We start from the raw sequence: 18923 nt of genomic DNA, 5'->3' as shown, positions 1-18923 counted from the left end.
GTAAGTGCTGAGATCAATACTAACAGTTTGTGATTTGAAAACTCAATGTTATCATCAGGGACAAAGAGGGTCTAATCTCTATTGCTTCACAAGCAGCAAGAGAGCAGAGACTTCTTTTCAGCAGCTGGCAAACATCCCAAACCATAAATAGTAATAATAATAGTAAGAAGAAGAATAAAGTAAGTTGGTTGAATAAGATATTTTAGAGTCAGAAGGAGTATCAGAATATCACCTGGTCCCTGAGGTCAGGGTCACACATAATTTATCAAAGGTAGAGCTCAGGACTCTTGATTCAACACCCTTTGATTACAGCCTTTTAAAACTAAAATGCTCTCATAGAATTCAATCTGGCCTCTGTCTCTTATTAGCTTACTAGCTGGGTGACCCTGGGCAAGTCACTTAACCTGTCAAACTCAAGTTTCCTTATCTTTAAAATAAGGAATGATGATGATAATAGCACCTACCTTACATAAGTGTTGTGAGAATCAAGCTATATAAAATATTTTACAAACTGATAGTACAATCTAAATATCAGTGATTAGTTATTTTTAGTTACTAAGGAGTTAGATTGTCTTGGAAATTATATTATGCTTTCCATATGCTACTGGGAAGGCATTTCTTAAATAACTATTTTAGTATTATGCTTACAAGTTCTGGAAGTTGAGATACCGAAACTCACCCAGCTGTGCTACATGGAAATAAAGGTCAGGTCGCCTAAATCTGAATGTGTAGATGTGGACACAGACATGTGAACACAGAGATACACATACTCACAAATATAAACATGTCCTGGGAATGCTACTATGACTTTGGGCTCTAAGGATGTGTGTGTGTGTGTGTGTGTGTGTGTATCCCTCAATTATTTCCAAATTGTCACTCTCCATAGACAAGGAAAGGAAATTTGCTTAAGAAAAGTTATATGTAATTAATATGCTCTGCATACAATTCTTATCTTAGAAAAGAGATTTCCTTATTTTAGGTAACAATAAGAGCTCACAAACAGGAATTCATGTTCAGAGTTTTAGGTTTAGGAGTATAATTTAAAGGTTCCTTATGGAGTAAAAAATATTTCAGGTTTGGTAAAGATTGTTCTTGTCATTACTGTTTGGAAGTTTCAGACATGTCTGATTCTCCATGACTACATTTGGAGTTTTCTTGGCAAAGATATTGGAATGGTTGGCCATTTCCTTCTCCAACTCATTTTATAGATGAGGATACTGATGGGAACAGGGTTAAGTGACTTGCCTAAGGCCCCACTGCCAGTAGGTGTCTAAGGTTGGATTTAAACTCACATCTTGGCAATGGATAGAGCACCAGCCCTGGAGTCAGAAGTACCTGAGTTCAAATCCAGCCTCAGATACTTTATAATTACCTAGTTGTGTGGCCATGGGCAAGCCACTTTAATCCCATTGCCTTGCAAAAAAAAAAAAAAAAACACCTAAAAACAAACCTCACATCTTCTAGACTCCAGATCAGGCATTCTGTCCAACATGGTACTTAGATGCTCCAATAACAATTATTAAATTATTTACTTTTTTTTCATAAATATTCTTTAATAATTTAATGATAAAGATTAGATATTATTAGATAAAAATTATTAAAGATTAAGCTCCTCTGCCCTTAAAGTGTCAGTTTCTATTTAAACCCAGAAGCCTTTTCCCCCTTTTTCAAAAACAAGATAGTTGAAAGAGGTTGGAATTAATGGTAGGGAATGCAGAAACCACTACCAAAGTCAGAACTGTTGGGTTCATATTGACCACTGGGTGGTGCCCTTACTCCATGAAAAAAAATCTTTCAAGGCTAAGAGGAAAAATCATTTTTTACCAGTAAACAACTTAAGTAAGTTAATAAAAGTACAGGCTTGAAAAGAACACTTTGATACCTTATTTACCCAGTAAGTGGTACAACTCTGATGAGGGAAAATGATTTCTCACTAAACCCCTCTGGATCTCCTCTTCCCTCTGTCTGTATTATTAACAGGCGCTGAGTCGGTTTTCCAAAGCAGCAGCCCCGCTGATGGACTCAATGTTCTAGAAAGGACTAGAAAAGAGCATCCCAGGGCTGGCTGTCCTACAGGTGCTCTGTGTCATTTAAAAACAGGTCACTTGATGGCACAGTTATTTTTAAAGCAAAATAAACACCCTGAGGCTAAGTAAGCCATTCCTGAGTTACTAGATTCAACCTGGCTCTTTGTAGTCCTGGCCCTTGCTCCCTCCAGGGGACCCAGAAGGTGCTTGTGGTACGCCTCCTCAACTGTCCCCTCTACAGTCTCCGACTCCTGGTATCCTCCTCTTCCAATCCTACAGGTGCTGAGCCCATAGCACTTCCCATTCCCCAGAATTTTTCTCTAAGAAGCCTGCCCTTATCGCCCACTGTTGACACCCATCTGAGCTGCTCCATTGGACTGAGAACTCTCTCTGGGGCCCCCTGGTGCCAGGCCCAGAGGAGGTTCTCAAGAAACACTAACACACTTGCCTGACTGGTCATTACTCTTGGGATACTTGTAGTTTTATTCTTCTGAAATCACTATGTCCCTTGATCTACAGCTAGAAAAACCACCCAAGATACTACTGGCATTGAAGCGATGAGGCTTTGCCCAAGTGGGCCCTGGGGATTCCTGAAAGAACAGGACTGTGTCTCTAATTCCATTTCTAACCACATGGACTTGATTTAAAAATAAATTAAATTCTTCAAACCCACTTTTCAATTTCATTAGGCCAGCTCTAAAGATGGTTCATTTTACAACATTAAATGTCTTGGAATAGTGCTTGGAATAAGGCACAGAACACTTGGATCCACACAATTCCTTTGTCCAATGAGTTCAGGGGTTTTAATAACAACTTTCCCCAAAAGACAAATGCAATCACTAAAGGATAAAGTCTTGGAATCAACAGAGTTGTGAGGCCAGAGGACTGCAGAAATCAGTGGAGGAATTTACAGAGAGAAAACTTTCCATTCTCAGCCAACATTCTCCCTATTAGTTACTTATAAGGAACTTTTCTCTCATGACAGCTACTATCCTTTATACCAGTCCCAAATTTTCCTCTTGCTCCTGCAATAAAAATTCAGATTTTCTCTTCTTTCAGTATATTTAATATTTCCTCCTTACATGGCCTTTCAGGTCTATATTTTTTTTTAGAAATCTTTTTTTTTTCCTCTTTTCAAATTCACCCAATAAGATTGAATGAAAAAAGTTTTAGAATCAGAGACAATGAATTCAAATTCTAGCACTTCCACTTACTTTCTTGGGAGTTTGACAAGTCATAATAAACATTTCTAAGCCTTGGTTTCTTCACATATAAAATCAAAGCCTGAACTGAGGGAAGGCTAAGGGATGCCCCACACTAAAGGAGGGGTCTTCCTGCCACTTGTCCTGCCCATCCTTCATCCTCCCTTGTCACCCCTGTATGTGGCCCCTTAGAAACTCAGCTCAAAATCTGCCTTGTCGGCTGCTAAAAGCTAATGCTCCTGAAGAGCAGAGCTCTTCTTCACTTTTGTCTTTCTACCCCCAGCACCTCAGTAGAAGTCAAGAGGATCTTTGTGCCATGTTTCACTGAGATTAGTTCATCAAATTCCAATGTATAATTTCTTTCATAGATACACTGAAGGATGAAATTTTGCTAAACACTAAATAATTCTTTGTGATTGAAAAAGATAAACATTAGTGAGTGCTTCTGGAGGACGATGTCATTGGGCAGTTCACCACCAGGCAGGCATTGCTAACCTGGAGGATGGTATCACCAGACAGCGCACTGCTGGGCAGGCATTGCCAACCTGGAGGACAGTGACACCAGGCAGTGCACTGCTGGGCAGGCATTGCTAACCTGGAGGACCGTGTCATCAGGCAGCCCACCAATGATTAGACATTGCTAACCTGGAGGACCATGTCACCAGGCAGCTCACCACTGGGCAGGCATTGCCAACCTGGAGGACAGTGACACCAGGCAGCGCACTGCTGGGCAGGCATTGCTAACCTGGAGGACCGTGTCATCAGGCAGCCCACCAATGATTAGACATTGCTAACCTGGAGGACCATGTCACCAGGCAGCTCACCACTGGGCAGGCATTGCCAACCTGGAGGACAGTGACACCAGGCAGTGCACTGCTGGGCAGGCATTGCTAACCTGGAGGACTGTGTCATCAGGCAGCCCACCAATGATTAGACGTTGCTAACCTGGAGGACCATGTCACCAGGCATTGCCAACCTGAAGGACAGTGACACCAGGCAGCTCACTACTAGGCAGGCATTGCCAACCTGGAAGAGTGTCACTGGGCAGTGCATCGCTGAGCAGGCATTGTTAACCTGGAGGATGATGCCAAAGGGCCCAAGATTACAGCACACACTTACATCCTCAATAATCCGTTCTGATTCTTCATCTGTTTTCCCTGGGAACCTGATCTTCATGTCTCGGAGAATAAACAAGGTCTGCCTTGTAAATTCTTCCTCCTGTTCTTTTGTTCTCATATGCTGAAAAGGATCAGTCTTAAATTCAAAGAAAGACAGAGATTTCAAAGTTTTATCTTGCCATGATGAGAAAGATGTTTCTGGGTAAGAGTTATTTACTATTAAGTGCTTTAGCAAATAAATAAAGAAGGGGAGGGGGGAAATGAATAATAACAAGAATAAGTTGTCTACATCCCCAAAGAACACAGGCATCTTTGGGGATAGACTGTCTTCACTGCAAGTCAAGTCTGACATTAAAAGGGAGCTTCGTCAGAATGCCTGTCACAGACCACAGAAGTGTAACCATTCTGGATTCAATCACCAAAAGGGGAAAAAAAAGCTCTTCCCTATTTTTACCTCATTGGCTTCACTCTGTACCTGTGCTTCATGTTTCATAAGTGGGCCAAATTCAATCATCCTTCTATCTTAGCTTCTACTTCAATAATGAACCCCACCCCCCACAAGCACCAGATCTCATCTCTAGGAGAAGATAATCCCAGGGAAGCAAAGGCACCCCATGCTTACTGCAGGGTGTTTGGAAAAACTCAAAGTAAAATGTATGCTTGCGGGCAAAATCAATACTGTGAAACTTTTTCACAATTCTCTGAGACTGAGGGGTGGATCAGATCGAGGGTTGTTTTTGACATACAAGGATACAATATAAACAATGTTCATAATTTATAGACAGTATTTTCCCTCTTAGGAGCTTAGTAACAGGTGGTCAATCTTTTGGGACTTAAACAATTCATTCCATCTTGTAATATCTACACAGAAGAAGGGCACTAAATATTTCCCCAGTCTTACAGGAGAAAGAGAAATTATAAAAACAGAAACATTTAAGTCAAGTAATTTCCAATACAATAAGACTATAGTATAAGCAGAAATTTTAAAACCCCACCAAAGGGCCTGACTACAACCTTTGCCTTGCATTCTATCAGTCAAGACTTCAGACTTTAAAAGTTTCTTTCCGTTCTTCTGGTAACTAAGTTGACTTAGGTAAAGTCCAACTCTGAGCTATCATTACTTATGTTATAAGGAGGCTCTGTTCTATGACTGGAGTATCTCAGGATCATCACAGTCTCTAATTTGGTCTTTTTTTACTACTCCCATTCATATTAGAGAATTCTATTTCTTAAGATATTAAAAAGGATTAAGAAGTTACTTACTACTGAAGAAGTCTCATGGTGATCCATGCCATTAGATTGGGTAGCACTCCTCAAGGAAGAGGAAGAACGGTTTAGAGACTGAGACCTGACCCCAGAAGCTGGGCGTGAGAGTGAGATCATCTGTCTGGCTGAAAAAGGGCGGTGGTCAAGTATGGATGGATTAGCCGAGACAGAGCGAGGACAGCTGACGGAGCGTCTGATGGCACCTGTGGGGAAGGACCTGCATCAGAACTCTGCAGCACCAAGGGAAAGATCCAAGGACAATTTCTTTCAGACAGACACAATATAAGGGTGGTCAAAGTGTCGATGGTACAGCAAATGTGGTGGTAAATCATATGCTGAATTTCCAAAAATTAAAGGTCCCCTGAGAAGACTGATTAGAAATGAAATGCCACAAGCCATGAATGAGCAAAACTTAGAGTTGGAGTACTAAAAGGGATACTTCAGCATCACCAGGTTGAACCCATATCAAAATGGAATCTCTAGATTCACTACTAAATTAGGGTCTCACCTCATATTGAGAGAATAGTAACACCAGCTAATATGGCACTTTAAAGTTTATAAAGCACTTTCCTAAAAACTACCTACTGTTATTATCCTCATTTTTTTCAGTTAAGGAAACTGAGGTAGATGGTAGTTAAGTGACTTGTCCAAAGTCACACAATCATTGCAGGTTTCAGGTCAGATGAACAGTTGGTCTTAATTCCAATTCCAACACTCTCTCCCTGTGACACACATTCAACTTTGTATCTCCTGTTTTGCCTGGTACCTTACCTCACATGTGAAAACTCAAAGAAAATCTGTTGAACTGAAATGAATGTATATAAAAGCAAATGGGATCTCCTTCATTAGCTATAAAAATTAGTAAGTCTTTATAAAAAAGAAATGTAACATGGATAGAGAGAGGAAGGAAGAGAGAAAGAGAAATGGAGAGAGAGGAGAGAAATCTTTCAAGTGGCTCCCTTTTAAATGGTGCCCTATGGGCATATATGATTTAACTTTGAAAGATTCTGCAGGAAAAAATGTATAAACCCAATATAAATGAAAAAAAATAATTCTGATTCTAAGAAGGGGTCTGTGGGTTTCATTGTACAAATGAAGAGTTGGTTAAGAACCCTTAATTTCATCTAGGTTCTAGGCATATGGCCAGTTCTGAGGAAAAATTCCACACCTCCAATCCCTCCCTCCCCCCAAACACATATCAATATTCTGTAATTTTTTAGATTCCTAGTGCATCCTAGATTCTGTGATAGCAGATTTCAAAGAGTATAGAGGAAGCATCATTAAGGTTCCCAAGGAGTAGAATCATATTCAGATCAAAGGAGGGAATGGAAATGGGATGATCTCATTAATGGAATACTAAAAACCCAAAGAAAAAGAATTTGGGTGGCTAGGTGGGGTAGTGGATAAAGCATCAGCCCTGGAGTCAGGAGTACCTGGGTTCAAATCTGGTCTCAAACACTTAATAGTTACCTAGCTGTGTAGCCTTGGGCAAGCCACTTAACCCCATTTGCCTTACAAAAACCTAAAGAAAAAATAAAGAGGAATTGTCTGAGAAGATTAATGTGGGCAAGCACAACTGAAGGTGTGGGTTTGTATTTGTTGGGGTTTTTTTTTAGTATTACAATGAGAGAGAGGAAGAGATATTCAAAGAAGAATTATGGCTGTTGTTTGGGATGCATGGGATGGTGATAGAAGGCAAATAGGTACTTAAGTCTAATTTTCCTTTTTCAGCAGTGCCACAACTAAGTTTTTAGATCAAGAGAATGTAGTTTACAACACTTTTAGAAAAGCATTTAAATCTTTTGTGACTTTCTTGTGTAAAAGATGAAGATGTGAAGTTGATGCCAATACCATTTAGTGGATTTTGGAACTAGATGAATGGCAATACTCAAAGAGAAGTCACTAAAATTTAACTTTTTTTTAAAGAGTTTAAGCTTCTATTAGTGATCTGCATTAAGACAGAGAAGGAACATTCATCAAACATGGAAACATCGCGAAGCTCTAAGGAAGATCTAACTCCCCAGATTTCAGAGTACAATTCCTTCATGACATATTTACTATATAACAACACTCTGAACAAGTTACTTAACCTCTCTTAGACTTGGGATATTCATTTGTAAAATGAGACTATTCCCCCCCCCCCCATGGGTCACATAACCAATAAGTGTCAGAAACAAGATTTGAATCCATGAAGAAATTCAATAAGGATAACCACAAACTCTAACACTTAGGCTCAAAAAAATCAGCTATACAAATACAAAAATGGGGGAGACTTGGCTGAATAGCAATTTATGAGAGAAATAGTTGGAGATTTTAATGGCTTACAAGTGTGATATGTGTCAACCAAATACTAGGGTCAAAAATCACCATATTCAAAAATTTAATGATCTCTTAACTGGACTTAGATTGCAGGATTGATAATCTTATAGACATTTTGTAATGATCACATGAATACCTATAATACTGTGCTCCATTCTGAATACCATATTTTAAGGATGGGTACTGATCAGTCAGAGGACATCCTGAGGAAGGAAACTATCATGGCCAAGGGAATGTAATCCAAGCCATAAGAGGCTCCAGTTGAAAGAAGGAGAGTGATTTAGCCTGAGAAGCCAATTTAGCAATGCCACAACTAAATTTTTAGATCAAGAGAATGTAGCAAATGTAGACTCAGGAGAGACTGAGATCTGATCCCAGAAGCCAGACATGAGAGTGAGATCAACTGTCTGGCTGAAAGAAGGGTGGTGGTCTTCAAGGGGAAGAGGGAATAGGTTTGTTCTGTTGATTTTCCAAGAGTAAAAGTACCAACCCCCACCCCAAAAAATAAACAAATCTAGGTCTGATGTTAGGAAAATTTAACAATCAAGACTAGACCCAAGTTGAGTGGAAAGTAGCAGAGTCCACATCAGTGGAAGTCTTCAAGCAGAAGATGGATGGCTATGACTTGAGTGCATTGTAATATCAATTCCTTTAAGAATCTATAATTATGGCAACATTTCAAATGCAGGGAAGAGAAGCTATGGGAGGTAGGACAGAAGTTATTCCACATCCAAGAGATTATCTAGTCACAAGTGATACCAGCTGCAGTTAATCAATTACTTCTTCTCTCAGGGCAAACTGCTTGGCTGATTCCATCACATACAACATTAATTGTCTACTACCTAAAAGGGCCTGCTAGCTACTGGTAAAAGAAAAAGAAAAAGAATCCCTGCTTTCAAACAGTTTACATTCTCCCAATTACCCTGTGCATGGACCCCCCAAAAGAAAAAAATCTCATGAGGTAAGCTCATTGGGCAGACCCCTTTAGCATGTGTCTGTCCAAGAGGAGGTAGGGCTGGAAACCGGCAGAAGCCCTACCCTCAGTAGATCCACAGATGTTTGTGCTAAGTAGGCATATAAATATTTGACTGAATCAACTTGCTAGAGATGAAGACATACAATGTTGTATGTGCAAAATAAAAAAATAATGAAAAACGACTTGAATAATTGTTTTTTTTCTCCGATCCTTTTCTACTAGTACATAGACAATATATTCCAATGGGGGTGAGGTGGATATAAATATATAGCAGGTCTAAACTCCTTCAGCTGGTTCCACTAAGCAAGTGCAGGTACCTATAAATCAGAAGGTTTTTCTATCAGTCTTTTTTGCATTCATTCCTGAGAAGAATAAAGAAGCTTGTTTACGGTGTTCTTCAGGTTAGACAGAGTAAAGACAAAGTACAAAATAAGGAGACAGCCTTCACTATATTTTCCAAGGATCATAAAAAGAAAGTATGATTAACAGGGAGAAAGTATATGTTAGGAGAGAATTCAAAAGAGAATTATGCTGAGAATACACAAAAAACAATACCTATATTATATTTTAATATAATGTAATATAATATAAAGTGTCTGACTACCTTTTACAGGTTTCTTGATCTGAAAAAAATTTCTGAGATAACATTACATCATCTCTGAGATTGTTTCTGGACCAGGAATTTTTGCCCTGAGCTACCTTCTTTCTCATCTCTCCCTTATCAGTCAATGTTACTGTGGGGGAGATAGCATTATTAAGGGCAGAGAGAGGGAGGAGAGATTGATTAGTTGTGGGTAGGGGTGCCTTGGCTCCCAAAACATGAAACAAACTTCCTGGAAAATACAACTCACAGGGGGACATATGCAAAGTATGCAAGATCACTTTAAAAAGCAAAGGATTTAAATGGCCTCCAAACCACAATTAATTACTGAATGAAAAAAAAATACTGAGGAGGAAGAGACAGGCCTGCAGAGAAGGAAGCCCAGGGCCCAGGAGGTCGGGTCAGTTGACACCTGTCTCCTTCCATGTACAGCAACTCTTCTCACTGCTCCCCTTTGGATGGGGATTCATTTGTTTGTTTGTTTGTTTGTTTGTTTTTAAGCCCTCAACTCACTGGCTCTTTCTTAAGCTAAAATCATTCAACTCACCAGGCTGTGTAGAATATTTCCACTTGCAGGTATTATAATCAAAGGTGATTTTCTTCTCAGTGAAGGTACTTGGGAACTCTTGCTCAGTTTCTTCAAACTCAAAGGATTCCTCAGTGCTTTCATAACTGCTTTCACTACTGTAGTTCTTTTGCTTTTTCAATATTTGTGCACTTTCAGGCATAGAATGCAGAGGCTAAAATAAAATATTTTAACAGTGTTAACTAATTAAAAATGAGAGCAAATCCTGGTGACATGATGAGTTGGCCATCTGAATTCTCCCTTTTCTTTGAGAGTGCAAGAACTAGTTTAGGATCTCCAAGGTGCTCACAACTGTCCAAAGTAACTTGACAAAAAAAAAATTAAAAATCTAATGACTTTTCTAAGACACATTCCTAAGATTGTGGGATTAATCCAGGAGAACTCTCATTTTATAGGTGTGGGACCTGAGGGCTCCAGGAAGGAGCCTAAGATGGTAAAGACAGTACAGGGCAGAGGTAGGCTCTGAACTCTGTCCTCTGCAGTCCTGCTGCTGTCCCACACTGCCTGCACACTCACCCAATGACCCCAAGGAAAGAACTATTTTTAATCATTCTGTGTTTGAGATTTTAGATGAAGAGTCATTTATGAACTGTTGTTGTCAAAGTCTCAAGAAAAAGAGAGTTGAGTGGTTAGAATCAAAGGTGATAAGGGCCAAGACAAAGGAAGAACTTAGGAAGTTAAAAGTATATCTCTGTGAGATGGAACCAGCTCTGCTTTGTATGATGCAGGACTCTCAACTGCAGGCTCAAAGATATGCAATCCTGTGCATCATTAATTAGCAATATTTAAGCACTAGTACACATGCGCATACACATATACAGATTTTTTTTAAAAAGCAGCTGAGAAAGTTGCTATAAACATAGCAATTATAAATTGCTATAAGAGACAACTAAAACAAGCCATCCTGCCCCCTTAGCTTACATGCATCAAGAAAGTATCCCTGATGCATTCAATATATTGTTACTTTTTTAAAAATAAAAAATACAACTACCTTTAAAATATTTTTCAATCTTTAACGTAGTCATAAGTTTGAAGGGTCTTCTGTTAGCTGATGCCCAAGTTTAACACAGATGCTCTTACCATAGTGAAGCAATTCCATTCCCCTTTCCCTATATACTACAGAATAAATGAAGTGGATAATGTGGAAATTAATGTGTTGGGGTGTTTTGTTTTGTTTTGTTTTTTGCAAGGAGGACTCATATTGAAGGGTGTATAGCAAAAATTCCCATTGTCATATTATCATGGTGGAGTAGGTCTCTGCTGAGGGTTACCTGTTTTTAATCTTCCAGTATGACTCATTTTCAACAATTCTAGGTGAAGAAAGAAAGGAGTGGAGATTGGAGAAGGCCTTACTTCAGAAGAATAGGTGAAACCTAGAATAGAATATATTTGTAGCCTGCGTATTTCAAGGATGCACCATATGCTTCCTGTTACCAATGGGAATGATTACTGCAGCTATGTATTCCAACAGGAGCAGTTCCATGTTAAGGGAAAAGGAAGACATTGTAATGTAAGCATAATCTAAGACAAAATTATTGGGCTTGATGGGTATATTGAAATAATGATTGACTATTATAGCTGAGCAGGATGAAAATCCCATTCAAACATAACACTTGGAAATCAAGTTAATAAAAAGCCTGGTCTTTCTGAAGTTTTACCCCAAAGAATATAGGAAGTGGAAATTGCCTTAATACTTTAGGATAACAGCATCTTTTTAATATATTTTTTATAAGTTTTCATCTAACTAAGCACCAACATTAAAATTGTCTTTTAAAAAAAATCAGCTCAGACTAATTCACGATTCTTTGAAAACATTCTATGGTTTCATATACCTTTGTGATCTTTCTGACCCCTACAATTTTTTCATTACCTCTACTCTCTAGAAATTCAACATCTCTCTGAAGTTCATTCAAAAATGGCCTCTCCATGAAGCCTTCTCTGCTGTTCTCCCAACTTATAATGGGCCTCTATCATATTTCACTTATCCTCTGAGTTATATTTATCTTTGTATGTGTCTTATCTCCCACAACAGATTATAAACTTATTAGGGGCAGAGATTCTTATCTATCCTTGCATCTTGCTCAATGTCTAGTATTGGACCTTGTATACAGTAGGGAGCCAAATAGTTTCTGAATGAATATTGACATTAAATATATTTGTCAAACATTTTAACATTATGAAAAACTATATGAGTGGAAAATAGATTAGTATTAACAATAGTTGTTGAGACCAAGAAGACATTTTTCAACAGTATTTCTCCAGAAGAACTAGAGTCCTTAGGCAATCATTAATTTATCCAAACCACCCAGTCTTTAAGATATGATACCAACTCCAAAGTTTTCTCTGGCCTTTAATGGCACACATACTACTCAAACCTTTTATTAAAAAAAAAGGTAAATGGATGGTTAAGCTTTCATCACATTTGTACAACTGAGCCCAATAGACCAACGATATAGTCAAGTGAGAAATGAACCAATACATTCTTCAAATAGTAACAAGGAAGGTAACAATGGCACAAACTCCATCTGTAGCGTAACATAACAGAGGTTCTATGCCAACTGTACACATCATTTTCCATCTTCCTAGATAATATTTCTGTCTTTCTAACACAAGAAAACTCTTTACATAGCCTCTCCTAGTAAAAGCTCCATTCAACCTCAACTTTATAAAATTAGCTCTCATAGCGGAAGACATAATAATTCTCACAACCATCAATTCAATAGTCAACAAATTGCAAAGTCACCCTCAAAACAAAAGGATGCTTTGGAACTCTGTTCCTTGCAAGGACTATGGGTAACAATACAGATTAAAAGCAACAAGGCACTGAAAAAATATACTTCAAGTAACTTCTGAAATACCAATTTCAATCACCCAAAATGCTGCCTTTTTCCATTAACAAAAATAATTGTCTCTCTTCAATTTAAAAGTGTATTGGGTTTGTAAAGGGACGATTAGTTAACATTTAGAAAGGGAAATGGTGATCACAAGAACCAACATGGCTTCATCAAGAATAGGTCATTACAGATGAACTTCATTTTATTTTCTGGCAGAGTTCCTAGCCTGCTAGAGCAAGAAGAAACTGCTGTCTTAGCTTACCTAGATTTTAGCAAAGCAGTTAAACCCCTCAAGGTGTTGTCACAGAAAAATTGGAGAGAAGTGAGCAAGATGATTGTGTTATATATTCAGAACTGGCTAAATGACTGGACCCCAAAAGACATCATTGACAGACATGGCAGAAGTCTACAGCTGAATTCTTCAGGGATATGTGTTTGGCCCTGAAATATTCAATATTTTATCAAGGGCTAAGATAAAGGCACAGATGGTATCCAGCAAATGAGAGAATGATACAAAGCTGAGAGAGAAAGACAGGAAACTAGATGACAGAGTTAGGTTTCAAAAACATCCCAAATAAGTAGAAAAATAATCCTCATCATTGAACCATGAATAAAATTCACAAATACAAGATAGAGAAGGCACAGGCTAATACAGAGTTGGTATTGATATGGTCTAATGTGATGGTACCCTGAATAGTCCAAAACAATCTCATAACTCTTGAGAACTGAATTAGAGAGAATATACATAGCCAGAGGGGATGGATTTTCATAACTTATCTGTGACTCAGACAGAATGATTTAAAAAAATACCTACTTAAAAGGGGGGAATAGTAAGGAGAAGGGAGGATGGATGGGGTGAATTTCATTACATCAAGAGGTACAAAAGACCTATTGTAATTGAGGGGGAAAAGGGAGGAGGTGAGAACCACCAGAATCTCTCTCTCATCAGACTTGGTTTAAAGTTAACTTAGACACACTCAGTTAAGAAAATTATCTTACCTTTTAAGCAATAAATGGGGAAAAGGGGAGGGGGGATGGGGATGGGAAGAAAAAGGGAAACTAACAGAAGGGAGGGAAGAGGGGGAAAAGGGAAAGGGGAAAGAAAGGGGGAGGGGTTGATATAAGAGGGCAAACACACTAAAGGTGGTGGTATTTGGAAACAAAGCACTGGGGAATATGGATAAAGGGGGGAAACGGGGAAAATACAAACAGAAGGAAGATAGCAATAGAGTTAGTAATTATAACTTTGAATGTGAATCGGATGAACTCTCCCTTAAAACATAAGCAAATAGCAGAGTGGATTAAAAACCAGAATACTACAATATGCTGCTTACAAGAAACTCATTTGAAGCAGAGAGATACATATAGAGTAAAGGTAAAAGGTTGGAACAAAATATATTTTGCTTCAGATGAAGTGAAAAAAGCAGGGGTAGAAATCCTTATCTCAGACAAAGCAGCTGCAAAAATAAATAGTGTTAAAAGAAACAAGGAAGGAAACTATATCCTGCTAAAAGGTATCATAGACAATAAAGTAATTTCAATACTAAATATGTATGCACCCAATGAGACAGCATCTAAATTCTTAGAGGAGAAGTTGAAAGAGCTACAGAAAGGCATAGAGAGCAAAACTCTACTAGTGGGAGACCTCAACCTCCTTCTCTCAGATTTATATAAATCTAATAATAAAATAAACAAGAAGGAAATTAAGGATGTAAATAGATTGTTAGAAAACCTAGATATATGATAGACCTATGGAAGAAATTGAATGGGATATAAAGGAATATACGTTTTTTTCCTGTAGTACATGGCATTTACACAAAAATTGACCATGTACTAGGGCATAAAAACCTGATGACCAATTGCAGAAAGGAAGAAAGTAAAAACATCTTTCTCAGATCATAATGCAATAAAAATCATATGCAATACTAGGCCAAGGAGATATAGACCCAGATCTAATTGGAAACTAAATAACCTCATTTTAAATAATGAATGGATCAAGCAACAAATTATAGAAAGGAGTATTTCATCAGAGATAATGACAAAAATGAAACAACATACCAAAACCTAAAACTGAAAGCAAGAAAACTATTGAATTAATAAATAAAACCAAGAGTTGGTTTTATGAAAAAAAAAACAATAAAATTGATAAACTTCTGGTCAATTTGATTTAAAAAAAGAATAAAACAAAATTATTAGTATCATAAATGAAAAAGGTGAACTCACCACCAGTAAATTAAAGTAATAATTCAGAATTATTTTGCCCAACTATATGCCAATAAATTTGACAATCTAAGTGAAATGGATGAGTATTTAAAAAAATATAAGTTGCCCAGATTAAATGAAGAGGAAATTAAAAATCTAAATAAACCTATCTCAGAAAAAGAAATTCAGCAAGCCATTATTGACTTCCCTAAGAAAAAATCTCCAGGGCCTGATAGATTCACAACTGAATTCTATCAAACATTTAAGGAACAATTGATTCCAATTCTATATAAACTCTTTGGAAAAACAAGTGAAGATGGAACTCTACTTAACTCTTTCTATGACACCAATATGGTGCTGATGCCTAAACCAGGAAGAGTTAAAACAGAGAAAGAAAATTATAGACCTATCTCCCTGATGAATATAGATGCAAAAATCTTACCAAAATGATTACAACAAGTTATCACTAGGATAATGCATTATGATCAAGTAGGATTTATCCCAGGAATACATGGTTGATTCAATATTAGGTAAACTGTTAGTATAATTAATTATATCAATAACATACCTATCAGAAATCATATGATCATAACAACAGATGCTGAAAAAAGCTTTGGACAAAATATAGCACCCATTCCTACTAAAAACACTAGAGTGTAGGAATAAATTGTTCCTTAGAATAATAAGCAGTATCTATCTGAAAACATCAACAAGCATTATATGCAATGGGGATAGACTTGAAACATTCCCAATAAGATCAGGGGTGAAACAAGGATGGCCATTATCACCACTACTATTTAATATCATATCAGAGATGTTAGCTTCAGCAATAAGAGAAGAAAAAGAAACTGAAGAAATTAGAATAGGGAAGGAGGACACAAAACCCTCACTCTTTGCAGATAACATGATGGTTTACCTAGAGAATCACAAAAAGTCATCTAAAAAACTACTAGAAATAATTAGTAACTTTAGCAAAGTAGCAGGATATAAAATAAACCCTCATAAATCCTCAACATTTCTATATATGACTAGCAAGATACAGCAGAAAGAGCTAGAAAGAGAAATCCCATTCAAAGTAACCTCAGACAAAATAAAATACCTGGGAGTCTACCTGCTAAGGCAGACTCAAAAGCTTTTTGAAACAATTACAAAACACTTCTCACACAAATAAAATCAGATTTAAATACCTGGGCAAACATCAACTGCTCATGGATAGGTCAATCTGATATAATAAAACCGACAATTCTACCAAAACTAAACTACTTGTTTAGTGCCCTATCAATCAAAATTCCAAAAAAAAATTACTTTAATGAGTTAGAAAAAGTTGTAAGTAAATTTATATGGAGAAATAAAAAGTCAAGAATTTCCAGGGATTCAATGAAAAAAAGTGCAAAAGAAGGTGGCTTAACCTTATCTAAAATTATAAAGCATCGGTCATCAAAACTGTCTGGTATTGGCTAGGAAATAGAGTGGTGGATCAGTGGAATAGACCAGGTGCAATAGCAGAAAATTATTATAGTAATCTACCATTTGATAAACCCAAAGAGTCCAGCTATTGGGATAAAAACTCTCTCTCTGAGAAAAACTGTTCGAAAAATTGGAAGTTAGTATGGAAGAAACTTAGATAAGACCAACACCTCACATCCTATACCAAGATAAGATAAAAAATGGATACAGGATCTAGACATAAAAAGCAATATTATAAACAAACTAAAAAATCAAGGAGTAGTTTATCTGTCAGATCTATGGAAAGGAAGCAGTTTATGAACAAGGAAGAGATGGAAAACATCATTAAAAACAAACTAGATAATTTTGATTACATTAAATTAAAAAGCTTTTGCACAGACAAAACCACTGTAACCAAGATCAAAAGAAATGTAGTAAATTGGGAAACAATTTTTGCAACTAGTATTTCTGACAAAGGACTCATTTCTAAAATATACAGAGAACTAAGTCAAATTTTAAAAAAAGCCATTCCCCAATTGACAAATGGTCAAAGGATATGCAAAGGCAATTTACAGATGAGAAGATCAAAGCAATCCACAGTCATATGAAAAATTGCTCCAAATCATTACCTATTAGAGAAATGCAAATTAAAACATCTCTGAGATATCACATCACACCTCTAAGACTGGTCAATATGACCAGAAAGGGCAATGATCACTGTTGGAAGGGATGCAGGAAATCTGGTACAAGAATACATTGTTGGTAGACCTGTGAACTCAACCAGATTTTCTGGAAAGCAATTTGGAATTGGACAAAAAAAAAGGACAACAAAAATGTGCACACCTCTTGATCCAGCAATATCACTACTAGGTCTATACCCTGAAGAGATTATGAAAAGTGTAAAAACATCACCTGTACAAAAATATTTATAGTAGCCCTGTTTGTGGTGGTAAAGAATTGGAAATTAAGTGAATTTCTTTCAATTGGGGAATGGCTTAACAAACTGTGGTATATGTATGTCATAGAATGTTATTATTCTATTAGAAACCAGGAGAGATGGGAATTCAGGGAAGCCTGGAAGGATTTGCATGAATTGATGTTGAACGAGATGAGCAGAACCAAAAGAACATTGTACACCCTAACAGCAATATGGGGGTGACGATCAACCTTGATGGACTTGCTCATTCCATCAGTGCAACAACCATGGACAATTTGGGGTTATCTGCAATGGAGAAAACCATCTGTATCCAGAGAAAGAATTATGGACTTTGAACAAGGACCAAAGACTATTACCTTCAAATTAGATGAAAAACAGTAATCTTATTATGTAATTTTACTATCTCCTACTTTATTTTTCTTCCTTAAGGATATAATTTCTCTGTCACTACATTCAACTCAGATCAATGTATATCATGGAACCAATGTAAAGACTAACAGAATGCATTCTGTGGGGGGTGGGGAGAGAGAAGCAAGAATGGGGGAAAATTATAAAACTCAAAATAATTAAAATCTTTCTAAAGAAAAATAACAGTACAATAAAGATATAAAACTTTCAAATAAAAGTCTATCATATGAACGAAGGAAACTAGAAGGTAGAACCAAGAACCAAGAACAAAGAAAAGAAGTTTCAGAGAGACCATTTAGGATTGGTGTACAAGTAGATGTTTCATTAGGCAGAGAAAGATGTCTGGATAAATTGTTCTTCCTGGTTCTGCTCACTTCACTCTGCATCAGTTCAAAAAAGCTTTTCTGGGTTTCTCTGAAAATATCCCTTTTATCATTTCTTCTAAATTTTAATATTTTGTTTAATTCCTATACCATAATTTGTTCATCTGTTTCCCAATGGATTGTAATCCCCTTTTAGTTTTTAGCTTTTCCATCATATAAAGAGCCATTATAAATATGATGAAAAATAATTGTTAACATGTTTCTTTTTATCTGCATATATGAAGAAGGTAGAAGAGTGATAATACTTGCTAAATTATAAGAAAGAAAAAAAGAGAAGGCAGAATTAATACATTTGGAGTTGTAGAAATACTCAGAGATGGATATAACCTTTAAAATCCTTTCAAATTCAGAAGCTTGGAGATTTTATGCCCATAACTTGTCTAGCAATGTCTTAAGACGTGAGATGTATTCCTTTGCAACTTATGTAGAGTTATCAGTGACAGAATGCCAAAACTGAGATGGATCTTAAAGATCTGGGAGTTTTCAATTAGTGTTGATTATTATACAACCAAGAATTTCTATTCCAAAATTCAGCAATATTTCCTATGGAGTGAATTCTTTTTCATCAATATAGACCAAATTCCATTTTTCTTCATCCACAAAAAATTTCAATAATGT

The 18923-nt window shown here is 37.0% G+C and overlaps 1 protein-coding gene across 7 annotated transcripts in view; it reads right to left on the bottom strand.

The window, feature by feature from the left end:
- The window catches only part of TTLL7 (tubulin tyrosine ligase like 7), a 244448-nt gene that overhangs the window by 93637 nt on the left and 131888 nt on the right, over nt 1–18923 (bottom strand). For all 7 annotated transcript variants that reach the window (XM_074221808.1, XM_074221809.1, XM_074221807.1 and 4 more), the window contains exons 15-17: nt 10057–10249; nt 5611–5816; nt 4349–4483 (exon numbers count right to left, since the gene is read on the bottom strand). In XM_074221808.1, coding sequence (XP_074077909.1) covers nt 4349–4483; nt 5611–5816; nt 10057–10249 — 534 coding nt within the window. The remainder of the gene's footprint in view (nt 1–4348; nt 4484–5610; nt 5817–10056; nt 10250–18923) is intronic.

Source organism: Macrotis lagotis, chromosome 2 (assembly GCF_037893015.1).
Source record: "Macrotis lagotis isolate mMagLag1 chromosome 2, bilby.v1.9.chrom.fasta, whole genome shotgun sequence".
Taxonomy (NCBI): domain Eukaryota; kingdom Metazoa; phylum Chordata; class Mammalia; order Peramelemorphia; family Peramelidae; genus Macrotis; species Macrotis lagotis.
The sequence above is the reverse complement of the archived record's forward strand: the minus strand, read 5'-3'. Positions and strand labels throughout refer to the sequence as shown.